General features: G+C 45.1%; 2 protein-coding genes across 2 annotated transcripts in view; both read left to right on the forward strand.

The window, feature by feature from the left end:
* usp32 (ubiquitin specific peptidase 32) overlaps window positions 1–14,270 on the forward strand; it is a gene marked incomplete at its 5' end in the record, with an annotated part of 59,968 nt that extends 45,698 nt beyond the window's left edge. The window contains 5 exons of the mRNA XM_083694560.1: window positions 4,976–5,167; window positions 5,957–6,185; window positions 7,467–7,993; window positions 8,421–8,513; window positions 12,699–14,270. Coding sequence (XP_083550686.1) covers window positions 4,976–5,167; window positions 5,957–6,185; window positions 7,467–7,993; window positions 8,421–8,513; window positions 12,699–12,872 — 1,215 coding nt within the window. The 3' untranslated portion in view covers window positions 12,873–14,270. The remainder of the gene's footprint in view (window positions 1–4,975; window positions 5,168–5,956; window positions 6,186–7,466; window positions 7,994–8,420; window positions 8,514–12,698) is intronic.
* A 4,336-nt stretch (window positions 14,271–18,606) lies between these two features.
* The window catches only part of LOC310822993 (fibroblast growth factor receptor homolog 1), a 14,375-nt gene continuing 10,481 nt past the window's right edge, over window positions 18,607–22,500 (forward strand). Inside the window, exons 1-5 of the mRNA XM_083695616.1 lie at window positions 18,607–18,731; window positions 19,093–19,174; window positions 19,834–19,948; window positions 21,189–21,408; window positions 21,977–22,115. Coding sequence (XP_083551742.1) covers window positions 19,129–19,174; window positions 19,834–19,948; window positions 21,189–21,408; window positions 21,977–22,115 — 520 coding nt within the window. The 5' untranslated portion in view covers window positions 18,607–18,731; window positions 19,093–19,128. The remainder of the gene's footprint in view (window positions 18,732–19,092; window positions 19,175–19,833; window positions 19,949–21,188; window positions 21,409–21,976; window positions 22,116–22,500) is intronic.

Below are 22,500 nucleotides of genomic sequence, written 5' to 3' on the forward strand. Positions count from 1 at the left end.
GAGACGGGAACACTGATCCACACCCGCACCTGAAACTGAAACACCCATTAGCAGCTGCACGGATGGGAAATCTGTCTGTAGTGATCCCAGGGCCCCGTTGCTGCTGGGCCATCAACAATCTGCAGGACCGTCGTTGTCATCCACAAGGCCTGTTGGTGCTGTTTCTAAAGGCACCAAGGCCAGCTACTGTTGGTTTATCCGCCAACCCCACGTGATGTAATTTTTTATTTTTTCCCAGTAATACCGCACACCCCAGTAAAAAATTTGCCCTAAATTTAATTTACCCTAATCCACATCAGAGAATGTTGACGTTCTTTCTTGGCTTCCATCTGTCCACCGTGAGGGTCGCTTTGCTGCTCTTCAACACCGATGTTATATACACCATTTAGCTAACGCTTTTATCCAAAGTGACTTACATTGCAGTGAGCGCATACATTTCAGTGTTGAGAGCAGCTCTCCCCGTGCTGCGCAAGCTCCCGCCTCGCCCTGTTCATGGTTCAGACCAGAATCGTTTTCCTCGCAATCAACTTGTTTGCCAGGGAAATTGACGTGAAGATGTGTTGTGTCCGTGGTCACATTTCTTCCTTTGCCCAGGAAAGGCTCCATGAGTTTCATCACTACATTCTCAGACACTCGCTCTCCTCCTGGCTGAGATGCGTCTTTACCCACATATGGAAATCCATTCAGCATATATTTGGTGTCCACGTCGGCTGTTAACCAAAACTTCATGCCAAACTTGTCTGGCTTGTTAGCCATGTACAAGCTTTGTACAATGTGGGACACAACTGCTCATCAACAGTGATGTGGTCTCCTGGCTTATAACAAGCAATCGAGTTACACACGAAAGTGTCTCCTTGCGCATGGGTCTGGTGTCCTCATCATCAAAACAGAGGAATCGCATAATTTCACCCAAGTGGCTCCGTGGCGTAGTCTCTGCGATAGGCATTGGCCCGTGGTCAGCTCTCCAAAAGCTCTCCAATTCCATGTATTGTCTTCTTTATATATTATTTATATATATATATATATATATACGCCATTTAGCTGACGCTTTTATCCAAAGCAACTTATATTGCAGTCAGTGCATACATTTTAGTATATATGGTCCCAGCAGGAATCAAACCCACAACCTAAGCGTTGTTAGTGCCATGCCTCTACCAACTGAGCCACAGATCTGAGGACCTCAGAAACAGTACAGTCTCTGATTTGTTGCAACACCCCCCATGTCAAATAAACTATGGAAACCGTCGAGTGTGCTGTTGATTTTTCCTCTTGCCTGAGCTGTCGGGCCCTGGCCTCTCCGTGATGACTGTGTGATGCCGTCCCACCTGCTGTGTCGTTGCCTGCGGGCTGTTCTATCACAACTGTCTCATCCTTCCCAGTCTCCTGCCTCTTCACGGCTGGTGGTGACACCGCCTGAGTCGGTTCCTTTCTGGGGTTTTTTGCGTGGAGCCTGAGGCGTCGGGAGGATCAGGCTCATAGTTAGTCCGTCTATCCGGGTCTTCATCAGGGTGGGTGTGACGAAGGGTGTCTCTTCGTCGGAGGTAATCACACATATTGATTGTGTACGTAACTGGTGTTGTTGCTGATAGCCGTTATGGAATGAAATAGTTAAGCCATTCGTAACTGTAAGGTCGGAGGACTGGGTGATTGTGATGCATGGAACGGAATGAGGAAACGTGTGTTTGATACCATTCCTTACAGTCTACAATTCTACCTCCACCAGCCTCCGCTGCCATAGATATAGATTGATATGTTCTCTACCTTTATGACTTGAGGACTGGTGGTGTGTTGTTCTGTTTGTGTCTTATCTTTTGAGATGAGAGAAGCTGGATAGACAGGACTACAGCTAGTGTAGCAGTGCTGCTACTTTACCACACAGTGTCACTAGAGAGCTCACCACCACAACTCTTACTCATGCTGATGTGCCTCACACTGTGTGTGGAGAAGTTCTGTGTATCCAGGGATGTGTGTGTGTGTGTGTGTGTGTGTGTGGGTCTGTCTGTCTGTCTATCTTTCTGTCTGTGTTAGGGTGTGTGTGTCTGTCTGTCTGTGTTAGTGTCTGTCTGTCTGTTAGTGTATGTATGTCTGTTAGTGTATGTATGTCTGTCTGTTACTCTCTGTCTGTGTTAGTGTCTGTCTGTCTATCTTTCTGTCTGTGTTAGGGTGTGTCTGTCTGTCTGTCTGTGTTTGTCTGTGTCTGTCTGTCTGTTAGTGTCTGTCTGTCTGTGTGTTAGTGTCTGTCTGTCTGTGTGTTAGTGTATGTATGTCTGTCTGTTACTCTCTGTCTTTGTTAGTGTCTGTCTGTCTGTCTATGTTAGTGTCTGTCTGGTTGTCTGTCTGTCTGTGGTAGTGTCTGGTTGTCTGTCTGTCTGTGTGTCTGTGATGTATGTGACCTTGGAACACTCCTAACTGCAGGCTGAGGTTTGAGATAGTGGCTCACAACGCCTACGCTTCTTTCCCAGCTTCTCTATCATCAAACAGGTGCAAGATATGTTTACCCCTAGACCTATGACGTATGAGCATGGAGTAAAGGAGGGTCCTCTCCTCGGCCACAGCATTCAGTATCTGAATCCACACTGTTGGTGAAGGAATGCTGATCCGGCCGTAAGCAGAATTGTTTAAACTTTGTATATGCATTAAAACTCTCAACTGAGACCAAACATCGTTTATTGTTGTTCACTGAAAGATTTCCAGCACACTGTCAGTCTGTCTAAACTAGTGTCTAGTTGTCTGTCTGCCTGTCTGTGTTAGTGTCTGGTTGTGTTAGTGTCTGGTTGTGTTAGTGTCTGTCTGTGTTGGTGTCTGGTTGTGTTGGTGTCTGGTTGTGTTAGTGTCTGGTTGTGTTAGTGTCTGGTTGTGTTAGTGTCTGGTTGTGTTAGTGTCTGGTTGTGTTAGTGTCTGGTTGTGTTGGTGTCTGGTTGTGTTGGTGTCTGGTTGTGTTAGTGTCTGGTTGTGTTAGTGTCTGGTTGTGTTGGTGTCTGGTTGTGTTGGTGTCTGGTTGTGTTAGTGTCTGGTTGTGTTAGTGTCTGGTTGTGTTAGTGTCTGGTTGTGTTAGTGTCTGTCTGTGTTAGTGTCTGGTTGTGTTGGTGTCTGGTTGTGTTGGTGTCTGGTTGTGTTAGTGTCTGGTTGTGTTAGTGTCTGGTTGTGTTAGTGTCTGGTTGTGTTAGTGTCTGGTTGTGTTAGTGTCTGGTTGTGTTAGTGTCTGGTTGTGTTGGTGTCTGGTTGTGTTAGTGTCTGGTTGTGTTAGTGTCTGGTTGTGTTAGTGTCTGGTTGTGTTAGTGTCTGTCTGTGTTAGTGTCTGGTTGTGTTGGTGTCTGGTTGTGTTGGTGTCTGGTTGTGTTAGTGTCTGGTTGTGTTAGTGTCTGGTTGTGTTAGTGTCTGGTTGTGTTAGTGTCTGGTTGTGTTAGTGTCTGGTTGTGTTGGTGTCTGGTTGTGTTAGTGTCTGGTTGTGTTAGTGTCTGGTTGTGTTAGTGTCTGGTTGTGTTGGTGTCTGGTTGTGTTGGTGTCTGGTTGTGTTAGTGTCTGGTTGTGTTAGTGTCTGGTTGTGTTAGTGTCTGTCTGTGTTAGTGTCTGGTTGTGTTGGTGTCTGGTTGTGTTAGTGTCTGGTTGTGTTAGTGTCTGGTTGTGTTAGTGTCTGGTTGTGTTGGTGTCTGGTTGTGTTGGTGTCTGGTTGTGTTAGTGTCTGGTTGTGTTAGTGTCTGGTTGTGTTAGTGTCTGGTTGTGTTAGTGTCTGGTTGTGTTAGTGTCTGTCTGTGTTAGTGTCTGGTTGTGTTAGTGTCTGGTTGTGTTAGTGTCTGGTTGTGTTAGTGTCTGGTTGTGTTGGTGTCTGGTTGTGTTAGTGTCTGGTTGTGTTAGTGTCTGGTTGTGTTGGTGTCTGGTTGTGTTGGTGTCTGGTTGTGTTAGTGTCTGGTTGTGTTAGTGTCTGGTTGTGTTAGTGTCTGGTTGTGTTAGTGTCTGGTTGTGTTAGTGTCTGGTTGTGTTAGTGTCTGGTTGTGTTAGTGTCTGTCTGTGTTAGTGTCTGGTTGTGTTGGTGTCTGGTTGTGTTGGTGTCTGGTTGTGTTAGTGTCTGGTTGTGTTAGTGTCTGGTTGTGTTAGTGTCTGGTTGTGTTAGTGTCTGGTTGTGTTAGTGTCTGGTTGTGTTAGTGTCTGGTTGTGTTAGTGTCTGGTTGTGTTGGTGTCTGGTTGTGTTAGTGTCTGGTTGTGTTAGTGTCTGGTTGTGTTAGTGTCTGGTTGTGTTGGTGTCTGGTTGTGTTAGTGTCTGGTTGTGTTAGTGTCTGGTTGTGTTAGTGTCTGGTTGTGTTAGTGTCTGGTTGTGTTGGTGTCTGGTTGTGTTAGTGTCTGGTTGTGTTAGTGTCTGGTTGTGTTAGTGTCTGGTTGTGTTGGTGTCTGGTTGTGTTGGTGTCTGGTTGTGTTAGTGTCTGGTTGTGTTAGTGTCTGGTTGTGTTAGTGTCTGGTTGTGTTAGTGTCTGGTTGTGTTAGTGTCTGTCTGTGTTGGTGTCTGGTTGTGTTGGTGTCTGGTTGTGTTAGTGTCTGGTTGTGTTAGTGTCTGGTTGTGTTAGTGTCTGGTTGTGTTAGTGTCTGGTTGTGTTAGTGTCTGGTTGTGTTAGTGTCTGGTTGTGTTAGTGTCTGGTTGTCTGTGTTTGTATACTGTCTTTATCTCTATCGGTTGGCCTTCTCTTCCTCCTACACTTTGATGCTTTTATGATTTTTAAGTTTATATGTTTTTTGCTTTTTTTAAATTGTATTTTCTTTTTCTTTTTTTTATATATTTTATATTTTATTTTATTTTATAGATTATTCTTATATCATGAAAAGGGCTTTATAAATGTAATAAATTATTATTATATCCATCTCCCCCTCTCTCTCCCCCACCCCTCTCCCCCTCTCTCCCGCACCCCCCTCGTCCTCTCACTCTCCTCATCCCCCCTCTCCCCCACCCTCCCCCCCCCCCCCCCCCCCCCCCCCTCCTCCTCAGATCGTGGAGGAGCACGGCAGTGTGGAGCAGAGTCGCCGTGCCCAGGCAGAGCCCATCAGCCTGGACAGCTGTCTGCAGGCCTTCACCAGCGAGGAGGAGCTGGGGGAGGACGAGCTCTACTACTGCTCCAAGTGCAAGACCCACCGCCTGGCCACCAAGAAGCTGGACCTGTGGAGGCTGCCGCCCATCCTGGTCAGAGCACCCTGCACTAGGCCGCTAGGACGTACCGTAGGATACACAGGGGAGGCTGGCGGAGGCGGAGGTGGAGGTGGAGGAGGACAAGGGGGGCTCATTGTAATGCACGGAGCGGAATGAGAAATGGTATCAAACGCAATGTTCACAATGTTTGATACCGTTCCTCATTCCATTCCATGCATTACAATGAGCCCCCTGTCCTCCGATTTCTACCTCCACCAGCCTCCCCTGCAGCACACATAGACCAGCGGAGGCTCATGTACTGTTGTTGTTGTTAGATTAGATTAGATTCAACTTTATTGTCATTGTGCAGAGTACAAGTACAGAGACAACGAAATGCAGTTAGCGTCTAACCAGAAGTGCAAAATAGCAGAAAGTGCAATGAACAGTATATACAGGTAGTGCAGTAAATGAGCAATATAGTAGTGCAGTATAGTATAAGTAGTGCAGTGTAAGCAGTATATGAGTAAGCAGAATAAATAGGTTGCAGTATGAACAGTGTAGCAGCATATGAGCTGTATAGGTAATGCAGTCTAGCAGTATATATGTATTAACAGTAACATAAGGTAGATAGCAGAATAAATATAAATATGGAATGCCGTATGAACAGTATAAACAGGTATGTACAGTATGTACAGATATGTGCAGTGTATTAACAGTAATATTAAAGAAAATATAGGGATATGTGCATTATGAACAGTATAGACAGATTATGAACAGTATAGACAGATATGTACAGAAGAGCAGTGGTATTGATGTTGTTGTTGTTGTTGTTTGGCTGGGCAGATAGTCCACCTGAAGCGCTTCCAGTTTGTGAACGGACGCTGGATCAAATCTCAGAAGATCGTCAAGTTCCCCCGTGAGAGCTTCGACCCCAGCGCCTTCCTGGCCCCCCGAGAGGCGGAGCACCACAGCCTGCACTCCCACAGCGAGGGGGAGGGGTTCCTGAGGCTAGGGGGCGTGGACACCATCTCCTCCGTCTCCGCCCCCGCAGGCCTCTCCAGCGCCGTGAAAGGTAGGCAGGCACAGCAGGGGAGGGAGGCTGGTGGAGGTAGACGGATCGGAGGACGGGGCTCATTGTGATGCACAGAACGGAATGGCCGTAGATTAGAGAGGCGTTATGACTGTCACGGCGCACCTTACAACCTATGTCATCCTTTATGACAGCGCTATGAATACCCTACGATTGCAGCATTTTCAGTGGTATGTCATCACAGATGACTTTTTTCTAGCAGCTGAAGTGAATGGTTAAAAACACAGGACGCTTTGGGGATGGCGCTGCGGGTGCTAGCTAGGTAGCTAGCTAGCAGATACACTATATGGCATGGAGGCTGGACAAGAAAGCGGACCGTTATAATAATAATGATATAATATATGCCATTTAGCTGACGCTTTTATCCAAAGCGACTTACTCACTTGCAGTCAGTGCATACATTTCAGTATATATGGTCCCAGCAGGAATCAAACCCACAACCTAAGCGTTGTTAGCGCCATGCCTCTACCAACTGATCCACAGAGGACCTCAGAAACAGTACAGTCTCTGATTTGTTGCAACACCCCCCCATGTCAAATAAACTATGGAAACCGTCGAGTGTGCTGTTGATTTTTCCTCTTGCCTGAGCTGTCGGGCCATGCTCTACCAACTGAGCCACAGAGGACCAGGGTACAGTCCTATTACTGTAGCTCTCATTCAAATACTTAGGGTTAGGGTTGAATACACCTACATGGCGTGCCTGGTACTTTTGTTGTTTTTGAGTCTGTTCTAGAACAAGCGAGATAAATTAAGGGCACCTAAAAGGGGTTCTAATTCTAATTGATAGAAAACTAATTGGTATTTCCACCAGGGGAGGCTGTCGGAGGTAGAAACCGGAGGACAGGCTCTTGGAATGGAGTGAGGAATGGTATCAAACACGTGGCCATTCCATTCCACGCATTACCGTGAGCTTCCGTCGTCTGATTTCTACCTCCCAACAGCCTCCCCTGACTCTACTCATCTTCAGCAGTGTCCTAGTTTAAAATACACACACATACACATGCATACACTCATAAAGGTTAGGGGGTGGGGGGGGGGGTCTATATTCAGGTCAAGCATACATACTAAAACACTTCGACAAGATTTCCCACCAGAGCCAGCGGTATTTCTGTTGACATGAACAGCATACCACAAAGCATCTCGACAGGAAGTGTGAAGAGGCGACAGATGAGCCCTCTCTCGTTGAAGCACACTGATTTCTCTCAGGGGGTCTGACTCTCTCTCTCTCTCGCTCTCTCTCTCTCTGTGTCTCTCTCTCTGCAGCCTCCCCAGCCACGGGCAGGAAGTCGGCCCCGGCACTCAGCCGAACCAGCAGCCCCTCCAGCAGCCCCAAGACCGGTGGAGGCGGGGGAGGGGGATTGGGGCGCAGGCAGGGCCGCCTGAGGCTGCCTCAGCTGGGCAACCGACACCGCCTCTCCAACAGCAAGGAGAACCTGGAGGCCGGCACCAGGGAGGGGGGCGCCAACCCCGAGACGGAGCCCAGGGAGGCGCCAGGCCAGGGGGACGCGGAGGCGCTCAGAGTGGCTGGGGTGGAAGGGCGGTTCGGTGGAGGTTCAGGGTCAGGTGAGGCGACTGCCTCCGAGTCTTCCGTGGCGGGCGAGGCGCCCGGCCGCCACCGTGACGTGACGGCGGTGAACGGGGAGAGCGGGGAGAGCAGTGTCAGCAACGGCCTGAGCATGGAGCCCATCGCTGACACCAACATGGAGACCACTTCAGAGCCTGGGGCATCTCTGCTGCACCATATAGACAACATCTGTCTAGAGCCAATGTACAACCTATATGCAATCTCGGTAAGTAGGCTAGCTCTGTTATAGCCTGTGCACTGGTTAGATGGATCCATACTTGGCGTGCGTTAGCCAACTGCTAGCTAGCTGCTGTTAGCCTGGCCGTAGGTGTGGCTAACAGGGGAGGCTGGTGGAGGTAGAAGGGAGTCCTCCGATTTCTACCTCCACCAGCCTCCACTGGTGGTTAAGTCGCTTACTGTATGGGAGCCAGACAAGCATCAATCCACTTTCTGTTGATATTTGGGTACTTGCAACCCTTTGATGTTGCCTTAAGGGCTCTTTTGAATGAGATATAATAATAATAATAATAATTATTATTATTATTATTATTATTATCATTATTATTATTATCATTATATAACTCTTATGAAAATACAGTTATGTTTGTTGTTGAGGATGATGAGTAATGCGGTCCCTCCTCTCTTCCCCCCAGTGCCACTCAGGGATCATGGGAGGGGGGCACTACGTGACCTACGCCAAAAACCCCAATGAGAAGTGGTACTGCTACAACGACAGCAGCTGTAAGGTAAGAGGCTGTGTTTCAACCTGTCACTGACAGCCTGTCACTAGGCCCTGGGGAGGCTGGTGGAGGTAGAAATCGGAGGACAGGCTTGTTGTAATACATGAAACGGAATGAGTGGTATCAAACACACGTGTGTTCCGTTTCATGTATTTACAATGAGCCCGTCCTCCGATTTCTACCTCCACCAGCCTCCCCTGACGCTATGATAAGGTCTCAGACGACGTGGTCATCGGTCTTCTGCTCAGAACATGATTGGGTTTTTTGGGGGGGGAGTTTTTGCTCCAATTTCTGAATTTTGTTCCAGTTCTTCAACACAGCCGAGCTGACACACTTTGTAATGGAATACGCTGTGAAAGTCCATACGTCACAAATTGCACAATGTACAATGTCATTTTTCAAGACAGATGTTACGATGGCTAGCAAAAGAGAGTCACGGTAGCTAGCTAACTGTAAAGTCCAGTAAATGACTCAAATGACCTTACGTGCAAGCTTAGTACAGTAGGCAGGGGTTAGTCCCTGCACACCGCCACTGCACCACATATGCAGTGTGAAGTCCTGCCGAGAGCCGCCACAAGGGGGCGAGTAGAGCTGTGAAGGATGGTTGAAAAGAGACTGGTTTGCCCTATCAGATACATGTAGATTGGCAAAATCAAGTTTATTATAGCAGCTCATGAATTCAAGATCACGCATTCTCTCACAGCGGAGAGAAATAGGGGGAAATGTTTGAGTGCAGTCTAACATGAATAAGAGTCGGCTATAATAATGTAACAGAATGACTACATTATGAATGAAGTTCGGAATGTTCATGCGTGACTGCAGTAAGTACAGTATGTTGGGGTTCAGTGGGATTGAGACTGGGTAGAAAAGTAGCTTACAGTTTTAATAGTCCACATTATAGTCCACATTTGCAGCAAGGGCACCCTTCTCTTGTTCACGCAGTGCAATCGTAATAATGACGCATTTATTTTGTTTACTGTAGCAGAGAGCGTGCTGGATAAATTATCACGCCTGTGTTTGTTAATCGGAAACGATCAAGAGAAAGATGACCCTCCCCCAGGGACGGACTGGGACAACAAAACGGCGGGCAAGCCCACAGATCAATAGAGTTCAACTCCTGGCGAGAGAGAGAAATATTTGTGGTGACGAATAGGACACCGTGTTGAGAGGCCGTGTTGGTAAAAAATTACAACCATCATTGACAACTGATTTGGCCACGTCCCCTTTGTATTCCCCTTGGTTTCGCCAATTCCATATTGCTGCAAATACAAACAGCCTTTTGGACTTGCAATGATTACTGAATACCTGAGGCTCTCAAAACAAAAAATAATACAAATGTGATTTACACAAATCATCAATATAGACTACAGGACCCATCCGACTGCAGCCATGTATTTTCTCCAACATATTGAGAGGGGAAAGGTGTCGCTCACGAAATGACCATGGCATAATTTCTATTACAGCATATGGCTGGATATTGGATCAATGGATATTCCATTCACCCAGGTCGATGTAACATCCGATAGGTTTAGGCTATTTTTACAGACCCACCCCAAGCATGATACTCAAATGTACCCACCCTATACCCATCATAAGGTTGCTACAACCTCGCCAACAAATGAAAGTTTAGAACGCAAGTGCACAGGAGGAGAGTAACATTGAAGTAATCAAGGTGACAGTGACACATTCATGCACACTGTTGCATCCCCCTCCCGTTCTCTCACACAAAGATTACCTTCCCCATCAACATCACATCAGCCTAACTTTGGCTGAAGTCTGAATACAGACTCCTCTGCGCTCATTGCTTTGTGAGCGAGCTTTGTCCAAAGAACACCTCACCAACTTCAACAGAGCAATTAGAAATGCAAGACAAGCTCATTTCTCAAAGCTGATTTCTAATAATCTTAATAATCCTAGAATACTTTTCTCAACTATTGACAGCCTTATAAATCCAGCCCCAAAAAAACACGCTTTATTCTCCTCAGTATCAAAAAGCGAAGAATTTGCCACATTTTTCAGGGACAAGATAACAAAAATCAGGCTGGACCTCAAACATGTTTTACAGAATGTGCGTGAGCCCCTGTCTTCGGACACTACCCCTCTGCCTAAGTTCACTATGAATGATTTTGCTGCTACTGATAAAGACATGCTGAGGAAAGAAGTTATGGAACTAAAACCCTCTACCTGCTCACTTGACCCCATCCCCACCACCTTTTTTATTTGCCTGGAGGATGAAGTTATAGCGATTGCAAATTACTCCCTGCTCACAGGTACTTTCCCCAAGGCACTGAAAAATGCTGTTGTAAAACCCCTCCTAAAGAAATATAAACTGGATCCTTTAGTACTAAATAACTTCAGGCCAATTTCTTTCCTTTTTAAGTAAAATTCTTGAGAAACTAATATTCAGACAGCTAAATGATTACCTTCATTTCAGCGGTACACTTGAGAAATTTCAATCTGGTTTTCGTTCCCACCATAGTACTGAGACAGCACTAGTTAAGGTCGTAAATGACTTAAGAATGAATATGGATGACAATAAACTCACAATATTAGTACTCTTAGATTTAAGCGCTACATTTGATACAGTTGATCATGACATCCTTATTAACAGATTACAGAATTGTGTTGGTCTCTCTGGCTCCGTTTTAGACTGATTTAGGACTTATCTGTCCGGCAGAGCTTCTCATTCCTCAGCTAACACTAGTATAACATGTGGGGTCCCTCAAGGCTCCATTTTGGGACCTGTGTTGTTCAGTCTCTATATGCTGCCTCTAGGAAACATTATCAGAGAACATGGGATTAATTTTCATAGCTATGCCAATGATACACAACTGTACATTTCACCCAATGACATCAGCCCTATTGATAAACTAGTTCAGTGCATTAATCATATCAACTCGTGGATGTCCCATAACTTCCTGCAATTAAACAAAGATAAGACGGAGGTCATACTCACAAAGGTCAAACGAGAGAAACTATGCACTAGCTTAAAGTCTCTAGCACAAAACACCAAGCCCCTTGCAAAAAACCTTGGCGTGCTTCTAGACCCTGATTTGAATTTTGAATCACACATCAGTAATATCACTAAAACCACTTTTTATCACATTAGAAATATTGCCAAAGTGCAGCCATTTCTCTTCCTGGCAGATACTGAGAGACTTATGCATACGTTTATCACTAACAGGTTAGGTTACTGCAATGCTCTCTTCTCTGGTCTACCTAAAAAACTATAAACAAGCTACAGATCATTCAGAATGCAGCAGCATGTGTATTGAAGAGCACACATCTCTCTTGTCTTAAAGTCTCTTTATTGGTTGCCTCTCAGTTTTAGAATTGATTTCAAGATACTTTTACTGGAGTTCAAATCACTAAATGGTCTAGCGCCTGAATACCTGTCAGATATGCTTTCAGTTTACAGTCCATCGAGACCTCTCGGGTCCTCTGACACTGGTCTTTTACTCATACCCGGGGCGAGGACAAAGAAATACGGGGAGGCAGCTTTTAGTGTCTATGATCCCCGCCTCTGGAAGAACCTACCTCATGAGCTTAGGGTGTCACAATCCATAAACACTTTTAAAAGAAACCTTAAGACACACCTTTTTAGCTTAGCTTTCTCTTAATCCATTTGCACTTCTATTTTTGTTTTCTTTTTATTTACCCTCTTAATCCATTATTATTTCTATTTCTATTCTCTATGTCTGTATGCTTGTATGTTCTGTACTTATGTATTTTAAATTTTACTGTTAAGCACCTTGTATAGCAATTTTGTATGAAAGGCGCTATATAAATAAAGCTTGATTGATTGATTGATATACAGTAGCCTCCTGCTGAAACGAGCGGAATCAACTGAGAAACAAATTGAAACAACAATTCGGATTCATAATATAATATTATAATAATATAATATATGCCAGATATCTGACACTTTTATCCAAAGCGAGTTACATTGCAGTGAGTGCATACATGTTTCTGTATATGTAGTCCCAGCGAGACCTTTGCTTTTGCTAGTAATCATAGTGTCCATCTCCAAAAAATGACAAATGTGTCCAGTTATGTTTACATTCTGCAGCTTGTGACACGACGGACATCCATAGCGTGTTGCTTCCAAGTCAACGGACGACATAACGAAACCCCCTTTAGTAGCATCACTGTACAGGAAGTCATAAACACGTGCGTCTCCTCTCCCTCCAGGAAGTGCACTCTGACGAGATCGACCCCGACTCCGCCTACATCCTCTTCTACGAGCAGCAGGGCGTCGACTACTCCCAGTTCCTCCCGCAGACCGACGGCAAAAAGATGGCCGACACCAGTAGCATGGACGAAGACTTTGAATCCGACTACAAGAAGTACTGCGTCCTCCAGTGATCCTCTGCGCACCGTTTTCCACCAATCGACGCAGCTCCCGCCTGCACTCTGGCCAACGCCGCCGCCGCCGCGATCGACGGATTCGCTTCTTCAGCCAGTTGGAAGCCAGGAAGCACAAAATGGCGGCGTTTGCCCCTCTTCCCCCCCCCCCCTCTTCCCCCCTCCCCCAAAGGAATCATCACCAACTAAACCACTAAGATGTCGGTTGTCATGTTGTTGTAGTTTTGGACAGTGATACCCACTCGCTGAGGGGAAGCGTTATACAGCACTTACTCCCAGGAGAGCACAGAGATCTGACGACTAGCATCAAGGTTGCCAAGAGAACAAAATGGCCCCCACTTTATAAGCACTAAACAGGTGCACTTTTAGGTGCATGATAAGCCCTGTGAGAATGGCTTCCAGTACTTTGAACCAGGGCAGCCCATGCCATCAAACAAGCTGTATCAACATTTCTAGACACACACACACTGTACACACACTGTACACACACACACACACACACACACACACACACACACACACACACACGAACTGACATTGCTTCTCTGTTGAGTGTGTGTGTCATGTTCCAGCTGGAAGATCGTAGCTTCATACTTGCAGGCGTAACTCTGGCTTCCATCAAGATAGGTCTGCCCTCCTTCATGATGTCACAGTCAATAGCTCAATAATACAGTTTCAATACAGGTCATAGATTGACAACTGTATTTTGTTATTGACGAGGGATATTTTCCAATGGTTTCTTATTTAGTTATTTTCCCTCAGTAGAAAGGACTCATGCTACCTCACTGTCTTCTGCAGTCCCCATTGGCCAACTGTAACCGTAGAATATTTGTGACAGTATTAGAACTTCACATGCTTCCTTTTTGAGGTCCACACACACACATTTCAAAAGAATATATTCTCCCTTTACGAAGAGAGAGACTCCACTCCCTGTTGAAGTTATAGCCCTAGATTTGGCCTTTGCTAAGAAATGGTTCATCAAGCAACTGCCAAAACGAAAACTTAATTTGTGTAATGTTGATCAGTGTACCCATACTGATTGTTAACATTGCAGTCGTTTTTTTTTTTTTTTTTTAACTCACAAGCCTGAGTTTAAATTTCAGTTACGTTCAGCACCGGTGCCATAGAGTATGTTTCAAAGAGCCGCTTAAAGTATATAGTATATGTATATTCTTAATTTATTCTTTTTTTCTTTATCCAAATATCTTATTTTATAGAGATTTTATTTTGTATCGTTGTGATTCATTCTATTCCCGCTTGGTTCATTAGGGATGTTGCCATCACTACTGTTTCCATGGAGATCCAGTCCGACACTGTAAAGTAAACCAGAGTGCTGTAAACGTGTGACTGCTCGTCACATCAGGGGGGAAACCAGTGGAGGCTGGTGGAGGTAGAAATCGGAGGACGGGCTCATTGTAATGCATCGAAAGGAATGAGGAATGGTATCAAACACATTTGTGTCTGATACCGTTCCTCATTCTGTTCCATGCATTACAATGAGCCCGTCCTCCGATTTCTACCTCCACCAGCCTCCCCTGATGGAAATACCGTTCGTTTTCTATCAATTAGGTGCCCCATTTTAGGTGCCCCTTAGGTTACCTTACTCATTTTAGAATGAACTTAGAATTAACTCAAAAACTGCAAAAGCATTGCTACAATACCAGGCACACCATGCAGCCGTATTCAAGTTCCATGTTCAGGTATTTGAATGAGAGCTACAGTAATACGACGGCACTAGGACCCTGGTCCGCTTTCTTGTCCAGCCTCCATGCCATATAGTGTATCTGCTAGCTAGCTACCTAGCTAGCACCCGCAGCGCCATCCCCAAAGCGTCCTGTGTTTTTAACCATTCACTTCAGCTGCTAGAAAAAAGTCATTTGTGATGACATACCACTGAAAGTGCTGCAGTCGTAGGGTGTTTATAGCGCTGACATAAAGGACGACATAGGCCGCAAAGTGCCGTGACCATTGAACTCCACTGTAACCTATGGCCACTGTAAAAGAATGGAGTTGTATGACATTTCATATATATCGTGACCCAATGTCATGTCAGTTATGCTATGTCGCATTACGACACCCTTATGGCAGTGCTATTAAGGCGTTATGATTGTGTGCGGGAAGTAAAGTGTATTACTGATTTTAATGAGTGTTAGCATAGCCGCTGCTTATCTGATGTCATATAATGTCTCTGTGTCAGGTTGGAAACGACCCGCATGGTGAAAGCCAAAGTCCTACACCGATTGTAGTAGCCAATGGAAGGCTCCCGTTAGAGTGGCGTGAGAAAACCCGGGCGGCAAGGTGGAGAGTTCAGAATGTTGCAGGTAGTGATGTCACGTGTTAGAGCTGACGTACATGATTAACCCTATCTTCATTGTAATGATAGTGAATTGTATCTGTTCCACACAATTTAAAGTAAATGTTGAACAGGCCCCTGGTTTTTCAGGAGTTGGCTTTATCAGGTGGTGTTGCTAGTTTGTTTTGACTGTTAGAGGAGACTTTGCTCTCGACCAGGGGGAGGCTGGTGGAGGTAGAAATCGGAGGACGGGCTCGTTGTAATGCATGGGACGGAATGAGTAACGGTATGATTGATACCGTTCCTCACTCCATTCCATGCATTACAACGAGCCCGTCCTCCCGATTTCTACCTCCACCAGCCTCCCCCTGACCTGAACCCTGCTTTCACTTTAACTTCAAAGTCAGTCTCCGAGTTGCTTATCTGGCTTGTTAGTAGCATTCGCAAAAAGCTCTTCCGTTGAGCCACATCTTAAAATCACCACTGTGAACAGATTGTGTTTCTTTTAGAAAAACATTGAATGGTCGATGGTTTTCAATATTTATATGATTCTGTTTTTATTAGACATTCTCTTGTAGCGAAGCTGACCTCCAGCTTTGAAAATCATTGGAGAGAATTTAAACTAATTAGCCCCTAACTCCTTCTACTGTTTTTGCTGCTGTATTTATAAGGGGTAATAATCAAGGATGTACTACTGGATAAAATGTCTTCCATTGAATGAACCTTTTATTATCCCTTGTCAGAAAATGGTGTTTTGCAATTTTGACAAATGCAATTGTATTGCCGAAACGTTATTTATGCCTGGTTGCCCAGTTCAAATGTTGTTGTTTTTTTGTTTTTTTCATTATTTTTATTTTTTTTTGCTCTTTATCCCCCCCACCCCCCCTTGACTGTAAACAATGTTTAACTGTTATGTTGAATGTTATAGAGAGAGTGTTTTTTCCAACGTTTTAAATCCACCATCTGACTCAAAGGGAATGTTTTGCACATGACTTTGGTTTTAGAGATCTTGATTGGCTGATAGAGTAACTGTACATGAGGTGTGTCACCTGGCTGGTTTTAGCAAAGACAGGAAACCAGCTCCACCGAGGTTGCAGCATCCCCAACCCCTTTGTACCTGCAAGCACACAGATGACCTGTTCTTTTAAAAGATCGGGTGGGGAGGTCAGTTGTTCATTCCAATTCCAACCGATTCCGGAATCAGATGATAGAATTTCTGTGGAGAAGACAGTCATTGAAATTGAATTGACAACTCTGCTTTAAAAAAAAAACAACACTCGTCATCATTTGAAACCTGTGAAAGACACGGTTAGGTTATTAATGTAACACCCCTCCCTCTCTGGCAGTATGGTATGACCCGTTGACAGGTTTGGTAGTGCAAGCTAACACTGAGTTTATGTCCCTGCCCTCATCTTCTAGTCTTACCTAATGTTTTGTTAAGTTAATTTCAATGGTTCGGAAAGAGATTGTGTTAATTTAATGAACTTTATTTTGTAAAGTGTTGTTTTAAAGTATAAAAATGACATTGCACTGACATTGAATATGTACATAAGTGTTTTGTAAATAAGCCAATAAAACAGATGCGTTTGAATATGAACTGTAAAGAATACTGTACTTGTAGTTGTATATGGAGTGATACTGTTGAGCTGTAATACATATCCAAGAAACAAATTAAATACAACAGATGCAATGAAGTCACGGATTGTGTGTGTGTGACTTTGTGTGAGGGAGGGAGGGAGGGAGAGAGAGAGAGACTTAGTACTCTAAGAGGTTTGTAGTATTTATGGTTGAGAATTTACAGGCAGGTCTAGTATGCTTCCATTCATGTCCTTTAGGATTGCCAGAGTTTTCTAACTTCTGAAGGAAATGATGAAATTCAGACTTTTCAAACCTTCACTTCATCGAACTATACACCATCCTCTATTGTAAAAAGTCAACGAGACACACATTCAACTGTGGAATTTCTAAAATATTCATCTGGAGACCAGAGGTTTGCTATCCTTCCATTCAAAGTCAGTGGGGGGGAAAAGGAGAACAATTGTGGTCAAATCTATCAATAACAGAATAACCAACAACCAATACCATTACAGCAGCCAGCAGCTGTTATAAGTGAGTGTTTATTGTCTCCAATTGAGAGACCGTGCATAAAAGGGTTAGGGTTAGCGCTCTGGCTGGATTGGGATTTTGGACAGGGCTGGAGGTCTGTTTTTAAAAATAATATATCAGAGATACAGCTAAGATGGCGTACTCTAAGAAGAGGCTCGTAGTATTGAGGGGTGAGAATTTACAGGCAGGTCTTGTACGCTTCCATTCATGCCCTTTAGGATTACCTAGGGGAATAATCTGATACCTAAAACATGAGTGGATTCCCCTCCAGCAATGGAAAAACATGATAACTCCCTACTTTCAAGTTGATGTCGCACAGGGCTCCTGTGTAACTTTTGATCAATATAATAATGCTAAAATTTGACATGGTTGACTTTAGGATAACTTTTTTATATAGAGTACTAATCATATGTCAGATCACCAAAAACTATGCAATTATGTAATTCTCACATGAAAACAAAGCAGGTGAGATAGCCCCCATTTTACAGCTAAAGAGAGAGAGAGAGAGAAAGAGAGAGTTAGTGGGGGGGGGGGGGGTGCTCTCATACAGTTATTATGTCTGAAGGAAACCACAGCCCTCCATCGGGGCCTGCATCTCTGCAGGGACCAGTGGTTAGAGCAGCACCTTCCGAAGATGATGACATTCACATCTGAGCTGAGAACTACAGGGGTTTTTCTTATGCACTCCCACTACACACTACTTTCACAGTCAGAGTGTGGTCACTCAACCAGGGGAGGCTGGTGGAGGTAGAAATCGGAGGACGGGCTCATTGTAATGCATGGAATGGAACCCTAACCCGGCACTCAATGGTTCGTCTAATTCCGACTATCTTTCAAATACCTGTCAGGTGCATATTGTTCCCCATCCCCCCCCCCCATGGGACTGTCTCAAATGGACATTTTGAGAAAGTGCTGAAGCCACAGAAAGCACCTCCTCACCTGTTTCATGGTATTATTGTTGTGTGCCAGTGGAGGCTGGTGGAGGTAGAAATCGGAGGACGGGCTCCACCAGCCTCCACTGTTGTGTGTCTGAGGTAGCTCAGTGTCAAGGCTGAGTTAACCCTAAGATGCTACTCTGCATTTCCTGCACATGCGATGTGGTTGACACACAAACCTAAGCCCTCCTCCTCCTACTTTTGTTTTCTCAGAACAAGGTCTTTCTTTTTTCTCTTCAGGGGGTCTGACTCTCTCTCTCTCTCTCTCTTTCTCTCTCTCTCTCTCCCTCTCTCTTTCTCTCTCTGTCACAAGACCTCAGAGAGAGACACAGGTACCCACAAACAGACAAGAGATGTGTATCAGTCAGACATGTCAGTCAGCTGCTGAGTCTATAGCTACATGAGTTTGAAGTCTTCTAGAGTCTGGTTGACTCGTGTCACTAGCCCAGGGGACATCTGGGTGGAAATCAGGGGAGGCTGGTGGAGGTAGAAATCGGAGGACGGGCTCATTGTAATGCTTTCAGTGTAAGTGATGGTGTTTTATTCCTTTATTATCATCACATCTAACCTTTAGTCTTTGCCAACCCTGCAATGACACAACAGGACCTAAAGGACAACCAGCTCTCAGCAGCACTCCTTAGAACTCCTTAACTTTATATCTGTCTGTTTCTTTTTGTATTTATTTGTTTGTTTGTTTGTTTGTTTGTTTGTTTGTTTGTTAGTTAGTTATGTTATCTTTGATGTATTTATTGTAAATTATATTCTTCAAATTTTTTTGTTATGCGTTTTGAGATGTGTACTTTGTACTAACGAAAATGTCTCTGGATCTGTGTGTGTGTGTGTGTGTGTGTGTGTGTGTGTGTGTGTGTGTATATGTGTATTTCAGAGCACTGCAACAGATACCTGACTCTCAGCCAGTCATATGTCTAATTTCACTCAAGTAATGGCTGGAAACAATACCTCGCAAGGTGACATGGCCGCCTCAACAAAGACTTCATTGCATGAGTTACATACCCACCCTTGGCTATTCGTCTTTGTTTTATCATTTTACCTCATAACCCCTATTACCTACCCTCTCCAATACATGTATGTAACACATAACCCCTATTACCTACCCTCTCCAATACATGTATGTAACACATAACCCCTATTACCTACCCTCTCCAATACATGTATGTAACATACTTTGAGTCAATTCCACCCAGAGTGTAATTTCTGTAACAGTTAGTAGACAGTCTCGTTCCCAGACACTTCTGCTCAAATGCGCGAAAGGTCTGGTGGATCAACGCATCAGACTTGGCCTTCGTTAAGCCAATAGAAAGACCGTAGAAAACAGACAGCGCGGGACTTTGCATCGGTCGTCTCCCACAGCTCTTCCCCCCAGTGCTTTCACGCCACACGTTTCTGATTGGGCGCTGCGCCTCGCAGCTGTGTGACTCACTGAAGTCAAATACCAATAAATACTTTACTCAGAAACTCACTCCCACTAAGGCCAGGTGTGAGTCGTTGTCATCCCAGGCTTATGTGCGCTGTGTGCAATGTCGTCTGGGGACGAGGTTAGGTCGTAGATAACGTTGTGTGACCTAGCGCCTCGTCCTGTGTTCTGTGTGGCTGTGAACGCTGACAGGTGCCAGTCCGTCAGACGGGAGGGAGACCTTTGGCCTGGCCCACTACATCCTGATCAGTGTCTCTTCCCTCACTCTCCTGGCTCTGCTGGTGCTGGGGGCACTGTGGCTCAGAAAGTAAGACATGCTACCTGAATGGGTCTCTATGGTGGTGGATGTTACCTGAATGGGTCTGTATGGTGGTGGATGTTACCTGAATGGGTCTCTATGGTGGTGGATGTTACCTGAATGGGTCTGTATGGTGGTGGATGCTACCTGAATGGGTCTGTATGGTGGTGGATGTTACCTGAATGGGTCTGTATGGTGGTGGATGCTACCTGAATGGGTCTGTATGGTGGTGGATGTTACCTGAATGGGTCTGTATGGTGGGTGGATGTTACCTGAATGGGTCTGTATGGTGGTGGATGTTACCTGAATGGGTCTGTATGGTGGTGGATGTTACCTCAGTGGGTCTGTATGGTGGTGGATGTTACATGAATGGGTCTGTATGGTGGTGGATGTTACCTGAATGGGTCTCTATGGTGGTGGATGTTACATGAATGGGTCTCTATGGTGGTGGATGTTACCTCAGTGGGTCTCTATGGTGGTGGATGTTACCTCAGTGGGTCTCTATGGTGGTGGATGTTACCTCAGTGGGTCTGTATGGTGGTGGATGTTACCTCAGTAGGTCTGTATGGTGGTGGATGTTACCTGAATGGGTCTGTATGGTGGTGGATGTTACCTGAATGGGTCTGTATGGTGATGGATGTTACCTCAGTGGGTCTGTATGGTGGTGGATGTTACCTCAGTGGGTCTGTATGGTGGTGGATGTTACCTGAATGAGTCTGTATGGTGGTGGATGTTACCTGAATGGGTTTGTATGGTGTTCGATGTTACCTGAATGGGTCTGTATGGTGGTGGATGTTACCTGAATGGGTTTGTATGGTGTTCGATGTTACCTGAATGAGTCTGTATGGTGGTGGATGTTACCTGAATGGGTCTCTATGGTGGTGTAGCCCTATAGGTGACCTGTAGTACCCATAGCACCCATGCTCTGATTTGTGTTCTATTTCTGCTGAGGTCAAGTATAAGGGTTCAAACATTAGTGCCTGTCAGTTAGTACAGTAGATCAGTGGAGGCTGGTGGAGGTAGAAATCGGAGGACAGGCTCATTGTAATGCATGGAATGGAATAATCCTCACTAGTTTGATACAATTCCTTATTCCATCCTATGCATTACAATGAGCCCATCCTCCAATTTCTACCTCCACCAGCCTCCCCTGCAGTAGATACTCAGAACACTCAGAACCCCCCAACCCCCCCTCCTGTGCCCGCTATTGCCATATGGATCGGTCCATATCTCTTCTCGCTATCCTCAGGTATCGTTCCTTGGTCCGAACCATTAGACGCCTGCAGGGAGGAGCAGGGCGGCTCGTACACGTTCTCTCTGAGGAGTCTCCGGTCCTCTCGTGCCCCACCAACTCGCAATCCCCTCTCACATTCGCGGAGGTGCAGGGACAAAAGGACGCTGAGCAGACCCCACTGCACCGAAACAAAAACAAGTCTGTCTCCATGCTACCATGGAGACCCCCACAACAGGTAAGCATACTGATGCGATGGCCAATCAAAATGAATTTGCTTACTAGAAGTGTCATACTCTTCCTCCGTCTCCCTGCAAGGGCAGCAGACACACCAATTATAAACGTGAACAGAGTTCCACTTAACTTAACTTAGCGTGTGAATTCATACATAGAATTAAAGGTCCCGTATGTAGATTTTTTGCTTTAAAACAGTGCTAAATGGCCATGATAAATCGGTAGCAATCAAGGAATGAGATCACATGATGAAGAACGCTCAGTGAAGAGTGCTGTATCGGTCCAAACAAAGCATTTTTTCTAAAATCTGGTGTCATGGTAGGACACTGGCCTTTTTGTGCCTAGTTCACGTTTGGTTTGTTTACAAGGATATGCTCATGTTTGGAGCTATTAGAGAAAGTAGCAGATGCACGTTTTCACATTTTCAGTGTTGCCAACGGGGGAAGCAACACACAAAACTATATGCTGGACCTACCATGAGCCTGTCCTCCGATTTCTACCTCCACCAGCCTCCCCTGGTTCTATTCCATTCTATTCTATAACAACCACAATGTGTATATGATGGGTCCCAGGGAGCCCGTTTCAGCAGGTCAGATCTGAGCCTGCTGCAGCTCATCAAGGCTGGGAAGGAGGGCGTTTTCTACAAGGCCAGGATGACCCGGGGCACCTGCAAAGGCCACGCCCTGTTCACCTGCAAGATCTCTAAAGAGGGTACAGGACCACACAACACTAACCCTGATACACTACAATACACTACACTACACTACACTACACTACACTACACTACACTACACTACAATACACACTACACTACACACTACACTACACTACACTACACTACACTACACTACACTACAATACACTACACTACACTACACTACACTACACACTACACTACACACTACACTACACTACACTACACTACACTACACTACACTACAATACACTACACTACACTACACTACACTACAATACACTACACTACACTACACTACACTACACTACACTACTTTAATACAATACGCTACACTACACTACACTACACTACACTACACTACACTACACTACACTACACTACTTTAATACAATACGCTAC

The sequence above is a fragment of the Argentina silus genome, assembly GCF_951799395.1.
Source record: "Argentina silus genome assembly, chromosome: X".
Classification (NCBI taxonomy): domain Eukaryota; kingdom Metazoa; phylum Chordata; class Actinopteri; order Argentiniformes; family Argentinidae; genus Argentina; species Argentina silus.